General features: G+C 38.0%; 1 protein-coding gene and 1 pseudogene across 1 annotated transcript in view; both read left to right on the top strand.

Annotated features, from left to right (window-relative positions):
- Positions 1-10874, top strand: part of LOC139730158 (polypeptide N-acetylgalactosaminyltransferase 1-like) — a 55151-nt pseudogene extending 44277 nt beyond the window's left edge.
- A 9119-nt stretch (positions 10875-19993) lies between these two features.
- LOC139730154 (urea transporter 1-like) overlaps positions 19994-24329 on the top strand; it is a 17156-nt gene continuing 12820 nt past the window's right edge. The window contains exon 1 of the mRNA XM_071641054.1: positions 19994-20496. Coding sequence (XP_071497155.1) covers positions 19994-20496 — 503 coding nt within the window. The remainder of the gene's footprint in view (positions 20497-24329) is intronic.

Below are 24329 nucleotides of genomic sequence, written 5' to 3'. Positions count from 1 at the left end.
ATCAGTGTTTAGAAAGTAATTTGAGACGATTTGTGCTAAGCATTCCTTCAAAGAGATAAAAAGGAAACCTATGATAAGCAAGTGAGCGTCGTCCTGCATGGTCATTACTGCACCTATATACTTTTGTTTGAACTTGGATTGTACCCTGCATAGTATTACTTAAACCGTATAGTTGTCTTTTATTCAGCCTTTGTCTGCCTAATAAGTGTGAGTATTAGAACATTCTTCCTTCATCAAACTGGTTTGTTTTTCCTTCAAAGCTCAATGTCATGAAATATGAAAAATCCATGTTAGTGATCTTGATCTATAGCAGTTGGCAAGTGCACCTGTAACATTGTTACCAAGGTAACGGAAACACATGTTGTCTCTTGCCTTCTTGTCTTCGACAGATGTCTTTCCAAGAAGTACCCAGCTCATCTTCCGACAACATCTGTCATCATCATATTTCACAACGAAGCGTGGAGCGCCCTCTTACGAACAGTACACAGCGTCATCAACAGATCACCTCCCCATGCCCTCGCGGAGGTTATACTCGTTGACGACGCCAGCACAAGAGGTGAGTTCTGACTGAAATAGGATATACTGCAGAAACTTTCTTGGGTATCCAAGAAAAGTAAAGAGAAGGTGAAAAGAGAGTATGGAAATAAGGAGAGGGGGGGGGAGTGCATGTGTTTATGGATGTGTCTATAAATGACAGAGGGGGAAGAGGGAAGGAGAAAAAAAAAGAATGTTCTTCTTGGAGGGTTTACTAGTATTGCATTTCTTTGGAAATGCATAGACTTGTTAATAACCGTGCATTCTTTTCATTATTCACCAAAGTTCATAGAATTGGGAATACATGAACTTGATAACCACGCATCACTTTTATCATCATTCAGGTGACCATGACAGTAACAATTTTTACTCCGTCATGCATCAATTAAAAAAATCTATGATTGTGATCACACCCTGACGCGCACAATGTAAAAGAAACAAGGGTGTGTGGGGGAGGGGGGGGGGGGACAAAATATCTTGCTAAAAGACAATCCTTTATCTTGATTTCGCATAAGCTTTAGTTGAAAATTTTTGGACGACACTTGATCTTGAATGACAATCTTTAATGCACGGAGAGTAATGCTCTGTGATATGAAAATTATCTAAACATAGACATTTCGCTTCAGAAGTCAAATCTATCTCACTGGCTGATATTGTTTATATTACTTTGTAATCCTTGCAATCATAAATGTAGATTTTTGTTCCATAATTAGTGAAAAATCATGTTTGTTTTTGTTTTTTTCTATTCCCACATCGTCACAGATCATCTCGGTCACCAGCTTGACGAGTACGTGGCAACCTTATCCGTCCCCGTGCGCGTGGAGCGCATGGGCGTCCGGTCTGGCCTCATACAAGCGCGCATGCGCGGCGCCCGCGTGGCCAAAGGTCAAGTGTTGACCTTTTTGGATTCTCATTGTGAGGTCACGGATGGATGGCTGGAACCACTCTTGGCAAGAATAGCTGAAGACAGGTAACTTTGAAAAGTCTTCTTGAAGCATTTCGTCAAGCGTTTTGTCAGATATTTTTTTTTGGATAAATTTTATCTTAGCCAATCAGATGCAAAGATTTTAGTATCATATAACAGCTTATCAGGAAAAACAAAACAAACGAATGATGAAAATGCCCCCCTGGATTCGGCAGTTGCTGCTGAAGACACTATCAGCTACTTTTTTTTTGCGTAACCGTCTTATAAAAAAGTATTTCCAATATTCATCTACAGGTTGATTCGATGATTGGTTGATTGATCGATTGATCGATTGATTAATTGATTAATTAATTGATTGATTGATTGGTTGATCGATTGATTAATTGATTAATTGATTAATTGATTAATTGATTGATATGATTGATTGATTTTTAGTTCTCCCCTTCCTTTTCATACGGTAAATGTAACAAAAAGTCAATTAAAAAAAGGTTATAGAGTGCAACATTGTTTGAATCTAACAGTTGAAACAGGTAAGTGATTATCATGAATTAAAATGTACATCACTCCATGATAACACATAATGAAGATGATCGGGTGTCATTTTATGCAGGTGCAAACTCAAGAATTACCTGTACCTGTCAAATTAAGACAAACTACGTAACTCTCAAGTAAAAGACAAAAACTCTTGAATATAACAGAATACAGGAGACGGTCATCATAAACAATTTTTTTGCGAGGATTATGGCCTCAGAAATTTTAAGACGTTATTCATTGCTTATGTCAGATCATCCCTGATGGCTAAATTGCAGAAAGAGAAAAAGAGTGTTGAGAGAGAGAGAGAGAGAGAGAGAGAGAGAGAGGGGTGGGGGGGGGGGAGGGGGCAGAGAGAAACTTCGGTCCAAATTTTGCTGCCTATGGGATGACCCGTGAGGGGGTTGAAAGGAATCTTCTTTGGTCTCCCCTAGATAAAGATCTCTTTGCACATAATTTATTAGACGTGAAAGTCTTGATTTAAAAGTGATGTACAGTTTTTGATTGAATTCAGTGCTCTTATCAGCCACACTTTTGTCATGCCCGTTGCAAATCAATGAAATGATGTATCTATTGCGATTCTTGCGAGTCTTTACTATAAGATCTCGACCAAATGACGTGTTTTCCGTACTGCGCTGTATCAAATCTTCTTTGTGTGAGTTGCATTGCAAATAGAAAAAAAAATACACACCTGATAGCAATCATTGTAGGTACCCATTCATGCCGATTTGAATTTTGTGGGTTAATAAGACATTCTCAGCCTCGATATCGATACACCTCCTACATTGAGGTATGAGTTTTCTCAATTTGTCTGCCCTCTGTACAAATGGAATTTGGAAGATTCGCAACTGCTGATCTATAAACAAGCATGTCGAAGAAGAGGAACCAGCGGGAATCGAATTTTTAACTGAAACTGAAACTTGAAACTGCTTTCATTTAATATGCCTTGTCCGCATTGGACTAATTAGCTTATCAATGTCGGAATTTTCGAGCTGGGGTATTTGTTCCAAGCTCATCGTATCATTGCCGGCAACCAGCTTGACCAGGGACAGCCTGGTGGTAGTGTATCTGCCTGGAAAACAGTAGATGACAGGCTCGATATTTTCACCCCTCTGCTTAATATACATCACTTACTTACACTTCCAACATTCTTTAGCGTGATGACGTAGACGGAACATAGGCAATAGTGAAAATGAATTATTTCAGCTGACGGATCATCGGGTCAATATTCTTATCTTCAGAAGCAACGTGGTCACTCCGGTCGTTGACGTCATCAACGACGAGACGCTAGCTTACGAGGGCGACGGGGAAATCCCCTTCGTCGGCGTATTCGACTGGAGGCTGACGTTCACGTGGCAGGCGGTCCAGAAGCGCGACCTCGCCCTCATCAAAGGCGATCCGACATTGCCCATCCCTTCCCCTACTATGGCCGGTGGGCTGTTCGCCATCGACAAGGGGTACTTCGTGGAAACGGGCATGTACGATCCTGGTTACGAGATTTGGGGAGCCGAGAACCTCGAAATATCCTTCAAAGTACGTGTGTTTGTAGTTGTAGTTGTAGTTGTAGTTGCAGTTGTTGTTGTTGTTTTTTTGTTGTTGGTTTTCCCTATTTCTTTTTTTTAATGAGCTTCCAGCTTCACTGTCTATAGTGTAAAAGGGTAGGTCATGTGGTTGGGTCTTTACCAAAGCAAGTGGATACCATTATAAATACACACTATCTCACACCACACATTATTCTTCCTCTGTGCTCCTTTCTTTTCTAAATCAAACTTAATCATTATTGCCTACTTATTAACTCTCATCCTCCCAAATTTCCCTTATGAAGTCCATATCACACTTATTCCTGCACTTGCATTGTTTTACCACAGGTAGCGAAGTCACATGAGATTTTTGTTAACATTGATATTGTTTCCACGCGGTGCAATAATGATCAAACGGAAGCATCTCCTTACGTTCCTCTGCGCTCTAGCATGCCTGTTAAATTAATTTTCGTGTTAATGTAGAAAGTGATGAAGATTTACTACTTCTCTTCGTGTCATCCTCATTCTCTTGATATGAGGAAAATGTTCATATAAAAGATATAATTACCATCCCTCGTCTTGCAGTTATGACTAAATATGTGACAAAAAAGAAGGTCCTAATAAAAGGTGGAACTCGATTTTTTTATTTGGACCACTTTGATTTACTTTGCTTTTGGATATTTCAGCCATTTCGCAACCGATTTTCATCAAACAAACTTTGAATTCATCTTAGAATTGTATGTTCTTTGATATTTCATAAGAATTAGTGGTTTCTAATTATCTCTCAGAAAGTCAAAATGTGAATCTCACATCTCAACCAAAACTACATTATCCCTTCAAGTGGGACAAACTTGGGATTGATACGACTATACGAGCTCCATCTTCACTTCTGGATAATGGCTTGCAGATAGAACAGTCTACCATTGATACTGTGTACCTTTTTTACGTTGTGTTGCTTTGTCCATTCACCTTCCCACTCCAGACATGGATGTGCGGTGGTCGTCTAGAAATCATCGGCTGTTCCCACGTAGGCCACATCTTTCGACGCAAGGCCCCTTACAACAATGATCACCACCACGATTTTCTCAGTCACAACAACAAACGACTGGCGGAAGTCTGGTTGGACGAGTACAAGGAGTTTTTCTACTTCGTGTCTCCGCATGTGCTAGCGGCCGACGAAGGAAACATCACCGATCGACTCGAACTCAGGCGCAGACTTGGTTGCAGGTCGTTTAAATGGTATTTGGAAAATGTTTATCCAGAGACGTCGTGGCCATTAAAGGGACGGAAATTCGGCGAGGTAAGAACCAATATTATAAGAAGGTCACGCACTCAAACCACAATCAGGGTAAATTCATGTTCAGGACTCCCTATGTCAATATCAGCTGTGGTTTCCTTGCTAACTTTCCATCGTCCGATTACGTGAATCTTGGTCTTGGAGGGAGTTTCTTGTACCCCTTTTGTGGACACATATACCTTTAAACTACCTTCATTTATGGAATGAGTACAAGCTGTTTTTCATGGTTTTGCAGTAATTTGTACTCCCTGGTGATCATTGATGCCGTGTATACTTTGGTAACATAAAACTATAATGTATGCATCACCTATGTATTACATATTAGATGCAAATTACAGTGGTAATCAGTGGGTTTGTGGTGGAGTCATAGAACAGATTGTTTATTACCCACGAGGAAGTGTCTGACGAGTGATGATCCAAGGCGAAATTAGGTGGAAGGCGGCTGAGAATAATTTGGCATTTATAGCCACTCCAATCCGACGCCACGAAGTCATTTCGTTTCTATTATCACTGACCCAACTTGAAGGAAAAAAAAAGAGAAAAAGATTGATAGAGAAGAGGGGGGGGGGTAAATAGAGGGAGATGGAAAAGGGCTGGAAGATAATGGGGAAGAAAGAGAAAAATGAGGGAGAGAAAAAAAAACAGATGAAGCTTGTGTGAGTGGGAGATGGGGGATAGAGAGGGTTTGTGTGCATGTGTGTGTATGTATTTGTGTGTGTGTGTGTGTGTGTGTGTGTGCGTGTGTGCGTGTGTGTGTGTGCGCGCGAGTGTGATGGTGTAGGAGGGAAGGAGAGATGGAGAGAGAGTATTACGTGTATTTTCGTGTGTGTGAAAGAGATGTAGAGATAGAGACATAATATTATGACGATAGTGTTAGATTGATGGAGAGAAATAGAGGCATATAGATGAAGATAGAGGTAGAGTAATGGAGAGAGATAAAGACATGTAAAGAAAGGGTAGATGGAGGGAGAGAGATAGAGACATATGAAGATAGAGGTAGATGGATAGAGAGAGATAGAGACATATGAAGATAGAGGCAGATGGGTGGAGAGAGATAGAGACATATGAAATAGAGATAGACGGATGGAGAGAGATAGAGACATGTGAAGATAGAGGTAGATAGATGGAAAGAGACAAAGACATGAAGATAGAGGTAGATGGATGAAGAGAGATAGAGACATACGAAAATTGAGGTAGATGGATGGAGAGAGATAGAGACATATTATGAAGATAGATGTAGATGGATGGAGAGATAGACACATGAAGATAGAGGCAGATGGATGGAGAGAGATAGAGACATATGAATTAGAGGTAGATGGGTGGAGAGAGATAGAAATATATGAAGATAGAGGCAGGTGGATGAAGAGAGATAGAGACATATGAAGATAGAGGTAGATGAATAGCGAGAGATAGAGGAGCAAGCCTCTCATCTCCATCTCATCTTCAGACGCCCTTCTTCGATATATTATGGGCAATTTATAATGGAAGACACGTCGGAGCAATCTGTTGTCTCCAGAATAGTTTTATTGCCTCATACAAGTCATGCTGGCTGGTCGTATATCACAGTATTTAACAGTGCAGACGTCTTCAAACATAGAATGAGAAATAATGTGGAAAGGCACCATGTCATTCCTTTGTATCTAGTGTTAAAGGAGACTTCAGGATTACACTGTATTTAAAGACTTTTTTCAGTTTAACACCTATATAAATTTGTTATACTGGGTACAGAGTTTCGGAATTGATTAATTGGAATGTTTGCAGAATTGATAACAAATCAAAATGAACGAGGATGATGACATAGCAGCTTCACATTAGAATGCATGATTGGGTGCTCATGGTAGCAGCACAAAAGAAGAAAGCAGTCATAAGTTCTACCCTTGTGGATTTGTTGAGCAAGTGGCATTGTAATGAATTACATTGCTTCATTACTAGAATGTTTGAGCCTTTAATGTCATCATCATTGTTCAGTGAATTATGTTGTGGGTTGTGAGTATTTATGTACTGTACATTGTGTTTATTGTATAAATCGTCTGGACTTGCTTTTCGCATTGCCAGAACTGTAGTGATTTGCACACATTATGTTCAGCAATAATCATGAAAATCGTCTCCTGACATCTCATCAAATCGTCCTTTCCCAGACTGAGATGATATTACTGATATAAGAGAGATTATATTCTACATGTTTACGTAAAGTTATAATGGTCTCATAATTCCACAAGTTAAAACTCAAGCCGGAAAAAAAAATCGTTTTCACACTATGCATCATGTATTTGGAATCAGCTCCCCGCTGAAGTCCGAAACGCCACCTCTCTTCAAGCGTTCGTAAGAGCATACATATCTCACTTGGGGTAGAATTCGGGTATTTTTGATATTCCTGTTTAATGTTAAGGTATTTTTCTCAAATAATATGAGTTTGTGTATTATTATCGTCAAGGATTAACTTTGCATTTCTTCATTTATATAGAGTATTGATATTGTGTTGATGTTATGATGTATAAAAGGAATGTCCTTGATTTGTTATTTTGTGTTTGTTGAACTGTTATATTTTGTCATTCTGTTGCAGGGCCCCTAGGATAACAGTGTTTAAACCACTGATGGGGCTACCCTGGGTAAAGAAAACTGAATAAATAATAAATAAATAAATAAAGAATAAACACATGATAGAGTAATAAAATAGGGTTTATTAAGGTTTACAGTCTGCATTCAATACCCGTTAAGTGTGTTTTAGTGGTTGTCAAACTTTCATAATCTTCATTCAAATAGATACGACATGTCGAAACAGGATGGTGCTTGGACACTGGAGGGCAAACCAAGGACCCCCTTTCCTGTCATAGCTCACCCGTGCCACGGCGAGGGAGTCAGTCAGGTATTAAAATAAGGCTGCATGGACGCTTCCGGAGAGTATACATCAAACATTTTCGTGTATGCTCTATTTGTGTATCTTACTATGACTGTGTGCGTGTGTATGTGTGTGTGTGTGGGGGGGGGGGTCTTGTCATTATTTTAAGGTCTTCTGTGAGATTACTATTATATATTTTAAGACAAAAACAGCAGCACATTCTCACATTCAAAATAAATAGACAGACAAACGAAAGTACATGCAAAAAGAAAGACACACACCAAAAAAACTGAAAATTAGCAAATCATCAATGGGACTTATTCTTGCCTCCTGGTGGATTGGTGTACGATTTGATGTTAGTATGACGTCACATCATTTAAACCCCTCAGGTCCACCATCCGTGTTATTCTGTGCAAACAAGGGCCTAATGGTTACGACAATGTTAACTAACTTTCCTTAATGGAATTTATATACTGAAGTTACACAAATTATATTTGAGTCCACATCCAACGCAATCGTTTTACTTTCGACGATCATTTGACATCAGTCCAACACACCCTACATTCGGTGGGTGGGGTTTGATTAGAATGCAAACCTATCACAAACTTATAAATGGAGCTTAATCGATTGTGTCCCATAACGGCTCAAAATGTAAAACGCGCGTAGTGGTGATCCGAATCTCAGGCTATAGGTATAATTACCTTTGCCATAATGCTGTATGCGCCCAATCTCCGAGGCGGACGCCATTCTGAATCCGTGAGGAATTATAATCTGAGTAAACAGCATTGTATTTGACCAGGAGTATTTGATATCGCAGGCTAATGGCTACTAGAATGCATGGGATCATTATTGATCAAAGGCTTGACATATTACTTAGTTCTGTGGTCACTGGTCGATGCCGATAGCTCATATATATAGCTAGCCTGTACGGTATAAAAACCACACAGGTATGGTGTTAATTGAATTTGCCTGGAGGATAACACGATATAGATGTCTCATGTAGCCAACAGCATAATGACATTTGAGTACGTGGTAAACCGACATATTGCAGGAATATAATTGGAAGCGTAAATTTGTATGGGAAAAAATATAGGTTGATAAGGAAAGACGCTATGAACATTACATTGAATAAACCAACGTATACCAAAGCACTATCATACTGTTAAAGTGATTTGTCTACTCAGCTCTAGTTGCCTGGATACATTTGGGGGGGGGGGGGAATGTCACCTTTGCCATTTGTATGTATATTATTTTATCATCTGCGTCAAAAATCTAGTGCATGTTAGATCATCATTACAGTAAAAGAATAGATTGGGTAATAAATTTTCATTTGTTTTATCATTTTATGTGTAAAATATAATTTATCATCTTCCTCAGAAATCTAGTGTGTAAAATCATCATAACAATAAACTGTAGATCAGCTCTTCACGCTCATTATATCTTCTGTTTTGTTTTGTCATTTTTTTTTTTTTGTATTAGGTCTGGATGTACACATCTGACGGAGAAATCAAGCACGACACAAACTGTTTGGATTTCGATGGCTCCAAAATCCAGGTGTACGGCTGTCATCAAATGAAAGGCAACCAAGAGTGGTTTTACGATGAAAAAGTTAGTAAAGTGTAGTTTCGATTTGTTTGTTTGTTTGTTTGTTTGTTTTTGTTTTCCAGGTGACCCAACACAGTTGATCCGAAAAAAAAACAACATATTGAATGAAAATGATGGATATCCGAATATGAAAGTGTAAAGAAAGACCCCATGAATGATACATTCTAGCATCCATATAGACAGGCAAATCTACACTTTCTGAAAATAGTGCATGGTGTATACGACAAATACAAGACATGCAAATGTATCTTTTGCATGCTTTATACAACTCTTAAGACTTTTGAAAATTTTCCACGAAGACGATCAAACGGATATGACATTTGAAATTAAAGTTCCATCAGTATGACCTCTAACTTGAATGATCTTTTACAAAGGGATTGAAAAAAATGTTTCCCCAAATTTCTAACTTATTATCATTCTGAATACGAACTTTCTGAGCAGAAATCTATTATTTGATAAGGTAATTTTGAAAGTACATGTAACTCACTAGTGTTCCTACGACTTAATTCTGAACCACCCCCACCCTCCTCACTCTCTCTCCCATCACAGTCGCAAGAGCTTAGAAAAGATGCCGGGAAGTGTCTCGACCTCCAAGTCTACGGCGGCAACTTCACTCTCAGTGTGCAAGATTGTGACGGCAACTTCAGTCAGAAGTGGCAGCTAAACATGCGGGAATGGGAGCTGAACAAAGCGGGCTTACATAAAGATAAACTCAACCAAAATGTGCCGTTTTGAAAAACACAAACAAAACAAAACAAAACAAATCTATCGTGCCACCTTGAACAATAAAGGAAAATGTGGGAGTAATAGAAACGTGAAGATCTTCTTTGTTTACTGTCAAAGACGCTAAACGCGATCGTTCTTTACGAGGTGCTGCATAAAATTGTGCTAGAGAGGTACTCGGCTTCATGTTAAAATCACGGAGCATGTTCAAATCGACCTTTATTGGACAAAAAGAGTGATTAGTCTAAAGTATACTCAGCGTTGAAATTGTCAAAACAATTCGATTTTAAAAAAATGAGCAAGTCGTGGAAATTTACAAGGTTTACACACTGCACGAAACAATGATATCGGCCATCATAAAAGATATGGAGATGACGATGTCTTCTCATTTCAACTGCTTCATTGGTCGATTAATTTTTAGTCTTAAAGCAAGTATCACAGATAAATTCTTTGTATTGATACTGTATAATTATTCATTGACAATTTTAGAGCCGGTCGCTTCGAGACTATTGAAGCTGTGATGATGTTTTGTGAACACATGCACAGTCTAAGAATTTGCAAGTTTTCTATGTTATGCGTGCCTTTGAATCAACTTCCATAATCTTGGAGGTTTATATTTCGATAACATGTTCTTTCAAATTAACTTGGATATTTATTACACAACACTCCAAGTCATGGTTGTAGCAAACAATATAGGGCTCCGTTATTGTCGGTTTAGATATATTTCTTCGGTACATGGTTTCTTGCCGATTATATGTAGAATGACGTTTCGGTCTTATTTGGAATGTGTTTTGGCTAGTAAAGCCATCAATTGCAATTGTCTCATTATTTTCTGAAACATACCCAAAGAAGAAGCCGGAAATGGTAAAAGAAAATGAAGGAGTTCAGATACTTTTTAATCATACAAAACTTTTCACTGCTAATTCTTGGAAATGTATGTTTTTTCACGTTGTTGATAATAATATTGAAGAGTTAAAGCTAGCCATTTTTGCATTTGTATATGTTCTAAGCAGGGAGGTGTGAGAGAACCTCCCTGTTCTAAGGGTCGCGCTTCCCTCGGATCATAAGGTCATAAGTCGTTGGTGCATTATGGATATTTTTATCGCGTGACAAGTAGAATCCCGTATTGGTGCGATAGTCTACGAGAAACCGCAGCCCAATAGAATGTGAATCAACCCACATCTATGGGTCTTGTATACTTCACTTCAATAAGAGGTTTGCAGTTATTGTGGCTATTATTGCGATTACAACACTGTAGCCAGGAAGCAACCAATCAGCTCTCAGCACTAATATGTTGTTGCTATGGTAACTGCGATTGTTGCAACTTCCAACAATTGCTACTTATCTTTAAACTTATCTTTTTGAAATGAGATATTTTGTAAATGTGCACCTGTTTCCCATCTGTTGGAAAAGCTCAAGCATTTGAAATATTCATCTTGTTTGGAATGCGGGATTGAAGGGTGGGAATGTGTGTGGTTATGTGAGTGCTTTTAACTCTTTTAAATCATGTAGGAATATGCTTAGTCGCAACACACGAACGCGACTTCATGCATGATCCTATCCTACGGATTTTATTTTTTTTCTACTACTTCTACTATGACTATTATTTTGTCTAATTTTTCTTTTTTCCTTGGGGAATGGGGAGTATTATGTTTATCTATGGGCTAATCATTAGTCACTGACCGAACGATGAATTTGCAATGACAAATCATCTCATTAATGAATATTTCATTAAAAAAGACCAATACGAAGTTTTGAAATATATCTAATTGGGTCATGGATGTCTTGACCCACCCAAATATATTTCTAAACATTGCATTTCTTTAGTAATATATTCCTTATGAATGAGATGATTTGTCATTGCAAATCCACCTTTCTATCATGTAGAAATGATTAGCCAATAGATAAACATAATACTCCACACATGCATATGTGCTGATGGTGTTTGCGTTGAGTATTTGCGTCGGTACTTGTGATATTATGATTATGAAAGTGTGTGTTTCTTGTTTAATTGCCCTAGGATAAGTTATTTCTTAATATTTCTCTTATCTTTTATTAAAATTTCACTTCCATCTGTGAAATTTAGCTGCATGGACATCAGGCAAATATTGCGCCGTAAACATAGGCGTAAATTGACAAAATGTTGACGGAATCTCTTTACTTAACAGCAGCCAGTGACAAACTGGGGAAAAAAGAAGAGTGCAGCGCAGTAGATCAGATAAGCTTAATTTGCCAAAGATTTTGAACCCAGAGCAGCAGCTATAAACAGTGCGACAAGAGAGTTATACTCCGATACGGAACACGGCGATACGCTGACCAGCCTCGAGTTTCAATAGCACGAGTATTTCAACGTTTATCAGCTGTATATGGTATTGTAAATAGTTACCTTCCTTATTTGACTGTTTTAAAAATCACCACATGTGAAGGCCTCCATCGAAACAGGTACATACAGATATTATCATTTGATGGACTGATTCTGACAAAGATGACGACAAGATTATTTTGTTGCCATAATAATATCACTGTCACTGTGAGCTGTATAACGTACTGAGCCCATACATGTAGGTGTTTTTCGGTTCACTATCATGACGCTGAATTTATTTCAACGTAAATCATAAATATGTGAAATCTAAATGAAACTTCTTTATACATTCCTGTGCATCATTCTGAATAAATGTTTCCTGGAGAATCAAATCACATTCTGTTGGAGGCAGTAATTGTGAAAAGTAGAGCACGTTGATTCGGGTTTGAATTTCATGTTTTGATATACATGTATGAAATGTATACAAGTTAATGTATAAACAGACAAGGTTGAAAATGATAAGTATGGGAGATGAAAATGCAAAGAAAAAGTCGTCCAAAGGGCTTTGCCAGTTTTTTCAATTTACTAGGTTATTGGATAACCTGGCAAAGGAAATTCTAATCCTGATGGATCTTCACTCATCGTTAGCCTCTTCACATTTATTCAAAAAGCTCCCAGCAGAACACCATAATCGTTTAGACATTCAACGACATAATAAAAAATATATAATATCAATACACAAACATACACACGCATATCATATATACACAATGTACGTACATACAGAGAGAGAGAGAGAGAGAGAGAGAGAGAGAGAGAGAGAGATAATGTGTTATATATTTCAGAAAGTTGGAAAAGAATGCCTGGTACAGTAATGTTGAATATGAGAGAAAGAGAGACTGCAAAAAACAACAACAACAACAACATCGATAGAAGAGATAGAAAACTGACGGATACTAGTAATAGACTCAGTTCCAATTAACCACTACCACTGTTGGGAGGAGCACTCATGTCTACGGTGGTCATCTTGAGCTCAAGTTGATTAATGATTAAAGGGGACCTCCGGATGATTTTCAGACTTTTACATTTGAACAACTGTAAATTAGTCAAACTGAGTACAGAGTTTCAGAATTTATAGTGATTGGGATAAGTAATGAGAATGTTTTCAAAATTTATTATGAATTGCAATGAACAAGGATGATGACATGACAGCCTCACCATAAGAATGCATGAGTTGGGGCTCAAGGAAGCAGAACAAAAGAAGAAGGTATGCATGGATTTTTCGCAGGTGAACTTGTTGAGCAAGCGGTATTGTAATGGAATTACACTGCTACATTTCTGAAATATATGAGGCTCTGATGTCATCATCACTGTTCAGTGTAATTTGTTTAAGATTTTCAATTTATTGGTTTCTCTGCTCAAGGACCACAATAAATTCCATGGATCTATACATGGAGCTGTTGACTTATGTACTACATGATGTGAAATTATGCCCCTTTAAAGAATGAAGCGCTGCCCAGGAATCATTGATTATTAGGTCATCAAAATTTTGTTAATGTTTTTATTTTTCTTTCCCGCCTGGTTGTTCACCTCGTGGTTTCATGACATTTGCTCTTACAGTTGCTCTCTTGAAATATCTGCACATCATTACAGCCGAACATAAATTCTATACCCACAAGCATAACCCTAATCCTAACCCTAATACTCACATCAAACTAAACCTAAAATCCGATCACAACCCTTACCCTAACTTTAAGTCCTTGGAGAAAATAAGACCGGAGTAATTGTCGCAGGAGAAAATATCGTGTCACCTCACTTCATGTACAAGCACACACGCACACACCCATATATATTATACATAATATATGTTATATATATATATATATATATATATATATATATATATATATACGTATATATATATATGTATATACACGTATATATATATATATATATATATATATATATATATATATATATATATAAATATGCAAACACACAGACTACGATCATTTTGCATTGTGATTTAACAGACACAAAACGTTCCAAATGTGATCTACCCTGGAACTCTAAAGGGCAATTGTGGAAATTCAAAATGGATACAAGCTTTATAAATTAACACGGAAAGGACTCAAGCGAAGGATACGAGTTTATAGTATATGTTTCATGAATGTAAAATTATACTAAAGGCAAGAGATACGTATTAAATTCTATTTTATTCAACTACTAATTTCCATCGAATAAATGACAATACATAATACAAAGCATACAAGTAACACGGCCGGCGCCACGTTATCAAAAGTGGGGGGGGGGGGGGAACACTTCCTGGTTTCAGAGCTAACAAGCAAAGAAAAAGAAAATGAAAATGGAAAAAAAAAGGCTTTCTCGGGCACGTTTTTCAGCTGACAAGCAAAAAAAAAAGTTTTTTTCATTCTACTTCTTTTATGGTGACACTTCCTGGGTGAAAAAAAAAGTAGGAGGAAGGGGGGACCAAAGTGGTGACACCCTATGTATTCCTATGTACGGGCATGAATAAGGGGGTGGGGGGGGGGGGCGAGCCGCCCCCCCCCCCCCCTCGTTCTCCCGGCCCTGATAATTAAAGGAGGTAAAGAAGTACAAGTTATCAACACTAACAATACTACATACTTTGCGTGAATGACATTAAAATAAAACGATGGAAAAGAGTAATCCACTAAAAAGCAGAGCCTGTAGATGTGGGTTACTACATTAACAAGATTCAAATAGCATTTTTTATCCGAAATTTATCAAAGTTGAGCGGTAACAGCTGCAGCATTTGTTAGCTATTATGATAAAATCACATTGGCAGTTTTACTTAAATAGTACCAAAGAACAATGTAAAATAAGATGTTAGTATTGCGGCAAAGACCATTATATCTATGGCGGTGCGTACCAGGATGGTGACAAGAAACAATACAAGCATACACACAAGAAAACAAAAATGTACACACAATTAAAAGATGCAATATTTTGGTAAGTACGATGAACTCAACGACATAAAGATACAAAACAACGAAGAACAAGGAGAAGGGGGAAGGAGTATAGAAGAAAGAACAGAGGTCTGTGAAGACACAATTCCATCGTCAGGACAAGAGAAAATAAGAAAATCATGATAAGCAATATGGTTTTCTCAATTTATTTATAAATGTAATGAACTTGGGAGATTCTTTTAAACTCTTATGTCAGCTATTCCAGAATCTCGGTCCTGTATGAACAATTGTATATTGGGTACGTCCAATTTTCATTAAAAGTAGGTACGATTGGATCGTCGCGTTGGATAATTGTCTGATTGACTATTTCAATGGAATAAATAGTGAAATATTTGTACAGGCTAAATAATTGCAATTATGATCAAACATGAACTGTCCAAGTAGAAATGAATACAAATCCAAATTTTATGTAACGGAGGAAATTGTGTTCTATAAATTAGAAAGTCAACAAAGAAGGCAGGAAAAGTATAATACGTACATACATACACACATATCATATACTAACCAGTACATATATATATATATATATATATATATATATATATATATATATACTTTTTTGTGTGTGCGAACTATTATGTTCTACATACACATGAAAGAAACTTGATAGGAAAACAACAGAGACAGAGTTTGGGACTGAGACTAATCGTCATGTATATTTCATGGAATTATATTTATGTATTTAGGCTAGCAAGCGCATCCTCCCACAAACTCACTCACGCACACACACACACACACACACACACACACACACACACAAACACACACACATATACACACTGAACAGTCAAGAGAGACCAAAAAAAAAATCATAATATAACCCACAATCGAATTAAATGCATCACACCCCAAAACCGCATGACTTGTCGAGTCAAATCGGATGCATGCACCAGTTTGCGTGATATAAATGCAGCCAAAGAAAGGGACAAACCAAATTCCGACTTGTGGGAATTTTGTCATTCGCAATGTCACATGAAGAGGCTGTGTTTATGTCGTCTCAAATTCAGGACTTTCATGAAAAATAAAGAGAAAATACAGAATCGGAGGAAGCCCAAGTTCCGCTCAAGAGGAACCGCATGGACGCCAATCGATGCGTAAATCGAACCGTTTCGACAAACTGCCATGTCTCAATTACAACAGCGTCGTTGGACAGTGGGGGAAACGTCAGACGAAGAAAAGTAGAATCAGAGATGTAAATGAAAACCGCTACCTTTTTGTGCGAGCGGGGTGTTTGGCGTTTTCTCTATAGAATATGTTGCGCTAAACAATATTGATCTGCTGTGAAATACTACTTGAAATTCACAACCACAGTTGATAACAACAAACAACAAGCTGTTAATTATATATCTTAGGGAAAAACAACAATACCTCTTTTTTTTTTTTAAAGGAAGAAGCAAACATTATTGAAATCATTGGAAAGGGGAAACGACAACGATAACTTGAAAGGGGTTTTCTCTTTGGCAAGAAGATGCATCGTTACGTTAAGTAGCTACTTCTTTGGGTTTTTTTCTCCTTATGCTGATTGGATGATTCTTTTTTAGGCAAACTGTAACTGAATCGTATCAAGGAAAAGATGTCGGAATTGGAGGGAACTGCTAACAAGCCTATCTTGTAGAATACAGTCTCTTCGTGAGTAGTAAGTAGTATAGTAATAGTCAAGCGAAGCGATAAAGACAAATTGCGTGAGAAACAGAGGGAACATAAAAACGAATCATACGCACAGAATCGCACATATATATACATAGAAACAAAGCAGCTCTCTTACCATGTTGCTTACATACGCGTTGAAAAAACAATACATAAAAAAGATACATATGTATAAAGAATCCATATGTATACATACAGACTGATATTATACAGAAATCAACCAGTGAAAATCGTCAGTACTTAACATGTTATTATTATTATCTTTTTTTGGTGAAAGCTAGGCAAGGCGTGAAAAGAGTTATTATTATTATGAAGGGACCGGGTATAGGGTGTTCTTTTTTCCACTTCTTCTTCTTCTTCTTCTTCTTCTTCTTCTTCTTCTTCTTCTTCTTCTTCTTCTTCAGGAAGCGCGGTGCCCTTTTTCTCGCTGAGTTTTTTCTTACCTCTAATTTCAAATCTCATAAATCCTAATAAACCAGTTCTTAAATAAATCTTTGGAGGTTGTCAAGGTGAACATCAGGCTGCATCACTCAAATTGATGTCAAGGGGGGATGCTGCACGATGTTACCATGGCAACATTTTTTTTGTACGCCTCTCGTCTGATGCAGCTAAAGCGATAGTCTTGAATATTATTATCATGGAAGAGTGCGGATATCAACTGTCGCATATCGAATCAGGAAAATGACGGAGCGTCTTATCAGAATTATTCCGGCAAACACTCGCTAACCTCTTTAACCGCTCTTTTAACCGCATCATCTCAGCAAAGATCGCACCAAGACTTCACTCCCTGAATAAACGTACGTACATCTATGGAGAGCTATAGTGTGCGCCGCTTTGTTTACGTACGCAGCTTGGACAAAGCAGCTTATAACTTCTTTTGTCTGCGTGCGTCTTGGTACATGAGACCTTTCTTTACAGTGTCCGGACGTGATAAAACAAGACCTCATGATTTATGAAAGCGCAGTGTTTTACGACCAACTATATCAGTATATATAGGGTTGAATTGCGAGGTAGAGAACAGGACAGGAGGGAAATGAGGGGGGGGGTAGGGGTAGAGAGGATTAGGAGGAGGAGGAGGAAAACTGGAGAAGTATAATAGGAGGGAAGATTAAGGAGAAAGGTGGAGGCCGGAAAGACTTAGATAAACACCTGAGAGCAGGTAAATGTGAAAGATGAGGAGGGGAATGACAAGACGTAGGAAAGAGAAGGAAGAGAATAAAGAAAGGTAATGGAAATGGAAAGGCAGAAGAAAATGGGGGAGAACCTCCATCCCCCACCTCATAAATACTTGACAATCACGAGAAAAAGAACAAAGAATATTTGGGCGAAATATCAGAAGAAAAATAAAAAAAAAATAGAAAAAGGCATAGATCTCAGATGAAAATATTACATCTTGCGAAGAGGAGTAAGATGTAAAAAAAAGGGCATGCATTCGAGGTTAAGACTCATTATAGATTATATCATACTGGCAAGACGATGTCACAAAACAATCGGAAGACGAAGTAGGAGTGAGGAATATAATAATGTTTGGGTGAGAAGAAAATTAAATGGAGGAGGAGGAGTCAGACACGGATAGAGGGGGAGTAAAGAGAGGCAATTTGAAGATGGAGAGTGTCCTTACATGAGAAGTGAGTGAGAGTAGACAAGATAAGTCGACTGACTCCCATTGGGATTTCTGCAAAGATGAACCACTAACACGACCCTAGTATCATTTGAGTGGTAAAATACATTAAAAAAACGTCCGTTCTAGCATGAATACGACGGAAAGAGAGCTCGTGCATCTCCGAGAAGGGCATTCAACTCTGCTCATGATGGTAAAAAAACCCCACTGTTTTCTGGACATACCTGGATTTAATTATGTTTATCCCTACGAATTGCTGAATTTAAGACCATAACTTGCGTAAGACTGCAGTACATAGATGTTGTCATCTCCTATTTGAAAAAAAAAACAACAACCCACACACAAATACACAATAAAAACAATAACAAAGGGGCAATATTAAAACTGATAATGAATGCTACGAGAAAGGCTGTCAACCTGAACTTAAAGTTTTGAATCATCTTCTAATTCTATGGAATGGAGTCTGGATTTTCTGAGGAATATCCAGGTCTCTTGTTTGTCCATCAATGATAGACGGGTATCATCTATATATCATAGCTTTCCTCGTATCTGTTGATTTAATTCTGTAAATATTATTGTTGCTTTGGGTAGTTTGCATTTTTATGAAAACTTGATATATCTGGTTCGAGACACATGTTTTTGTGTTGACATCTAGTCTTAAAGAGAACGAAAGTGTCTTATTTCTTCAGTAATACATGAAAATATGCGAGCGATAAGCGACCAATACCACTGACATAGATAAGGAAGGGAACATTATAGAGGAACAAGACAATCAGAGAAAGGAATTAAGAACAACAACAACAACGCAAAGAAACCCTGTTGTGTATTCCTTCTTTGCGTCAGGCAAGCACCTACTTCGAAATTCCATGTTCCGTCCGCATTTGAATTAGCGTGAATTACGTATACATTTGATGAAAAGAAATTGAATAACAGGAAAAAAAAAGAACAGCGGCACGCGAACAATTTGCTTTAGCGATGCAGCCACTTACAAAGTCGAATTAGTGATCCGGGCTATTTTGAGCACATGCGAGCAGGCACAAGATATAGGACTTGGGTGAAAATAGCATAATGTGTGCCGTATGCACGACGCACCGTGCGGGCATGTCTCGTGTGTGCATAGGCGGCGTTGATAAAGAATCCTAGCCGCTTTTCCCTGGCTCAGTGCACCACTATGACGCGGAGGTTGTGTTCAGTAGCTCTTCTCGTATGGTCAGGATGCTGGATGATGAGTGTAGAAACACATGGAAGGATTTTGCTCACCTGACATTTTTCGTAAATCTTCGTCTTTTAGTGTTTTATTGTCCTCACAGAGCATGGATGCAATGAGGTGGATGGGCAGCCTTGCTATTCGCTGCTCGTTTACCGTGTAATATTTCTGCGCAAGGACGTCGAATCCAACGGAGCAGTTGTTACCAAGGATTTGGGACAAAATCATTGCCCGATGGCTGACCAGGTCGATGGCGAGGCTGACATCCCCAACGGAACCGCGACCACGCCCACGGGACAGCCCGGAGACAATCACGACCTGCAGGTGATGAACACAGCACCGTCCCCGGCCTCGGGCGCGTCTTACTACCTCACTTTCCTCACGGGGACCGTGCAACCCTTGAACGACTGGGTGTCCGGCAAGCCCCTCGTCGTCCAATTCGTCAACGCCGTTGCGAGATCACTCGGCCAGCCGCTTTTCGTCAACAATCCTTACAGTGGACTACTAATCCTGGCCGGACTCTTCGTTCAAAGCCCCTGGAGGACCGTGTGCGGGCTTCTGGCCCTTCTCGTAGCCCAGGTCTCAGCCATGATTCTGCGGCTGGACCAACAAGGTGTGGACAACGGGAGTTTCTCCTTCAACGGCCTTCTGGTAGGCTACGTCCTGGCGTCCAACTCGGCCGGCGGGGACTGGGACGGCTATCTCGTGTTCCCAGTCATCTTCTGTGGCATTTTCAGGTAATTATTGCTTCCCCTCTCCCCCTTCGCCTTCCCCACAAACCTCCTGAAAAAACGTCATCTGTGCTTTGAATCACGAAGATCATCAGATAATCCTTGCCAAAGCTATTGGGATGGTGATTATGTCTTTATTGGAAGTACTTACAAGCTTGATAGCTTGATTATAGTAGCTTGTTAGCAGTATGCATGTACCAGCAAGATGTTGGTTACGTTTGATCAAGTTGAAGGTATCTCGGCAAATTATTTTTTTTTTACCTATTACTTATAATTAGAAATAAGCAATAAAATTGTATTGTACATTAGACGAAAATAAAAGGACAAACGGGGGAGATGGAAAATTGGAATGCGAGTGGGGATGCATGATTATTCTAAACCTCTCTTAAAATCGGCAATCATGTTGACATTTCTGACCAACGCTATCCAGCTTTTCTCATATTGTAATATGTATATCACATATTTTTAATGGATTTTTTAACGGAAAATAAGATACAATACAGCATTCAGCCAATCACGACCGATTGAACAAACTGGTTAGCAGCTGAATAAAGTCGAAAGAAAGAGATGGAGAGAGAGAGAGAGAGAGAGAGAGAGAGAATATTCATATAGAGGGAGAGATGGAAAAAAGGCGAACTTACAGGTAAGAGGCATGGAATATACTATGACGTTTGGTATCATACACAGTACCAATTTACATGCACGCCCGTGCACATAAACTCACACATCACACCCTCGTTCACTAATTGTCTTGTAAGTCAATAAAGAAACAGAGACAGGGTGCAGTAAAGAGGGAAGAAGACGTATATGATATATAAATTCATATTGTATATAAAGAGGAGGGGGAGGAAGAGCTGTTCTATTGTAGTTGTAGAAGGTATTTCATGTCCTGAAATGAAAAAGGGAACATGACATTAGACAAATTGCCATTAGTATTCAGTAACATGCTTCGACTTTTCCTTTGGGTATGACAGACGATTGACTTAAGCTAGGTATTCCTTTCTACACGAGAAGACCTTGAAATCATTTAAAGGGAAAATCCAGCCCAAATTTAAGTTAATCTGATAAGAAAGAGTAAAGTATTACGAGTTCAACGATTTTTTTGTTGTTGATTGAAATGGGGTAAAAAATAAGGAAGTTATGACATTTTGAGGTTTTGCTAATTTTTCAGGAAACAGTTCTTGGACGGTCAGTATGAATATGAAAATGGCAAAGTGAGCATGTCATTTCCTCACAACTTGCCATATAGTTTGTACATAAAATCTTGAAATTTCCAGTTTTTCATTCAATCGCAATTATGCACAAAGGCTTAAATCCTCATATATTTAACTGATCACTATTCTGGAGTTATTCAACCAGGAATAACGTCATGTTTCAGACTTCAACGACAGAAACATTGAATTTTCATATTGTTTTGTGCACGATCAATGGAAAATTGTGAGGTTATGGCATGGTCAGCTCACTCATTTGCATATTCATATACACTGTACAAGAACTGTTTTGTAGAAATTAGCAAAACTTAGAAACTTCCTGACCTCCTCATTTTTCATCCGATTTCAGTCAAATTTTTACTGTTGAACTTGTGAGATTTTACTCTGTTTTATCAGACTCACTTATTTTTGGACTGGAGTTCCCCTTTAAGACTAGGTAGTAGAATTTTCACAAACTTTAAATCATTAAAAGAAAAGTGAAAATATAACCATGTGAGATTTCCTTTGCAGGCTTTTGACGTCACAAGAAAATATCAAATTCACTTCTGAATATATTTGTAGTAAAAAACAGAAATAAAAATGGATGAATATTGCCAAAATCACTAAACAGTCCTTGCAGGTAAGAAAGATCTAGTGGAGAAAGGTTCCTTTGATCGGTTGAAAAGTAGATAGACATTGAGAAGGATATGATAGATGATCGCACAATGAAGAATATAGAGAGTAACGACGGGGATATAAATGTCTATGAATCAAATGATTATAAATCTATGTTATATTGCTTTGATAGGTGGAAGGACAGATGGAGAGAGAGAAAGAGAAAGAAATAGACAGAGAGATAGATTGATAGATTGAAATTGAAAGCATTTTACAAGCGTGTCCAAGCATGCGAGTACTTCCCAAAATCTACTACGCTCAAAATGCGAGTAAAAATATGAGTGCATATCAAAAACGGTTCCAATTTGATTGGGAGTCGTTGGCTGACTAGGATTGTGCCTTGACCTATAGACAAAATCGTACATTACAAGTGCATTAATAGTGAACGCTTACGGAGATATTAGCCGAACACCGACCCATCCGCCCCCTCCTTTATAAACAAAGACGAGCAGTGGGACATTTAAAATCCCAGACAGATCCTTGATGAACACTAATACGTCAACGATTTCAGTTTTATGGGTATCTGAAAAGCTTTGACCACAGCCTGGGTTTTTGCAGTGCTGGCTATAGTTTGATATCTTCATTAGATAGCCGCTTTGTCGATATCTATACGGTTATGAGTATCAACTAATCACACACGGTCACACACACACACACACACACACACATACACACATTCGCACACACACACACACACACACGCACACACACACATACGCACACACATTTAAATATATACACCTATACACAAACATACACCCATTCACATGCACGTATAACTATAAACACAACATTTATACACACAGAAAAAAGAATAAATTGGATTCTGTGCAAATTACACGCTACTCAGAAATTCTGCGCCGCCTCAAATACAGTGAACATGTTTCAGCGAACGGGGGCGCAGACGTTTACACAGTACCTCACGTATTACTATTTTGTTTTCATGACCTGTTATTCCCTAATCGGATCTTTTTTTCTCCCCGATGACCTGATGTTTCCATTTAACGTAGCTGTAATATGCTACAACGATTGCGTTTTCCGGGCCATTAATGAGATAACTAATAACGACAATGCGCATAAAACACTTAATAGGATAAGGAGAATTTAAAAAAAAAATATTCCATGACTCACAAATTCAAATTAGCTGCTGTAATGACCTATTCGCAATAATAAATGAATGAGCGTGTGTGTGTGCAAACGTGTGTGTTGCTGTATGCACACATTGACAAGCGCACGTGTATATATCTATATATATATATATATATATATATATATACATAAACATATATATATATGTATATATATATGTAATATATATATATATATATATACAGTGTGTGTGTGTGTGTATGTGTATGTGTGTGTGTGTGTGTGTGTGTGTGTGTGAAAAGTGTGTTTTCAGTTGTTAAACCCCTGGGCCGTGGCATCTTAGTAGTGTATAGGTGAGAGAAAGGATGAGACGATAGACGTAGCTTGAATCCTCACAGTTTGATTTTTATTCTCAAGCTTTCGGGCCTTGCTCTTTATCAAGACTGAGGATCAAAGAAATCGGACAAAATAATTATGATGTTACAGAACATGATATAGATATTGTATACAAAAAATAAGAATGATCAAGATAATAGTGAAAATAATAACGAAAATTATAGAGGTAGAAATAGCAGAAAATAAAATTAATAGGAGTGTACATATGCGTTAATCATACATCATATAATATACATACATACACACAGTCATTAACAAGCAAACATATATATATACGTATAACCAAATACATGCGTATACACATGCATATAATGATACAAATATGCACGCTCATATACAAATATCTATATACATGTGAAAATAGGCAATTATATAAATAATAACGGCAATTGATATAAGTCATAATAGTAATTAAATTGAGGAGTGTTTGTGTAAATAAACTGAATATAGGCACAAAAAAGAGGAGGGTACATAAATAGCATTCTCAAT

Source organism: Diadema antillarum, unplaced genomic scaffold, assembly GCF_040938485.1.
Source record: "Diadema antillarum isolate AM-2024a unplaced genomic scaffold, OU_Dant_1.0 seq00000293_RagTag, whole genome shotgun sequence".
Lineage (NCBI taxonomy): Eukaryota > Metazoa > Echinodermata > Echinoidea > Diadematoida > Diadematidae > Diadema > Diadema antillarum.
This window is presented reverse-complemented; position numbering and strand designations above follow the sequence as displayed.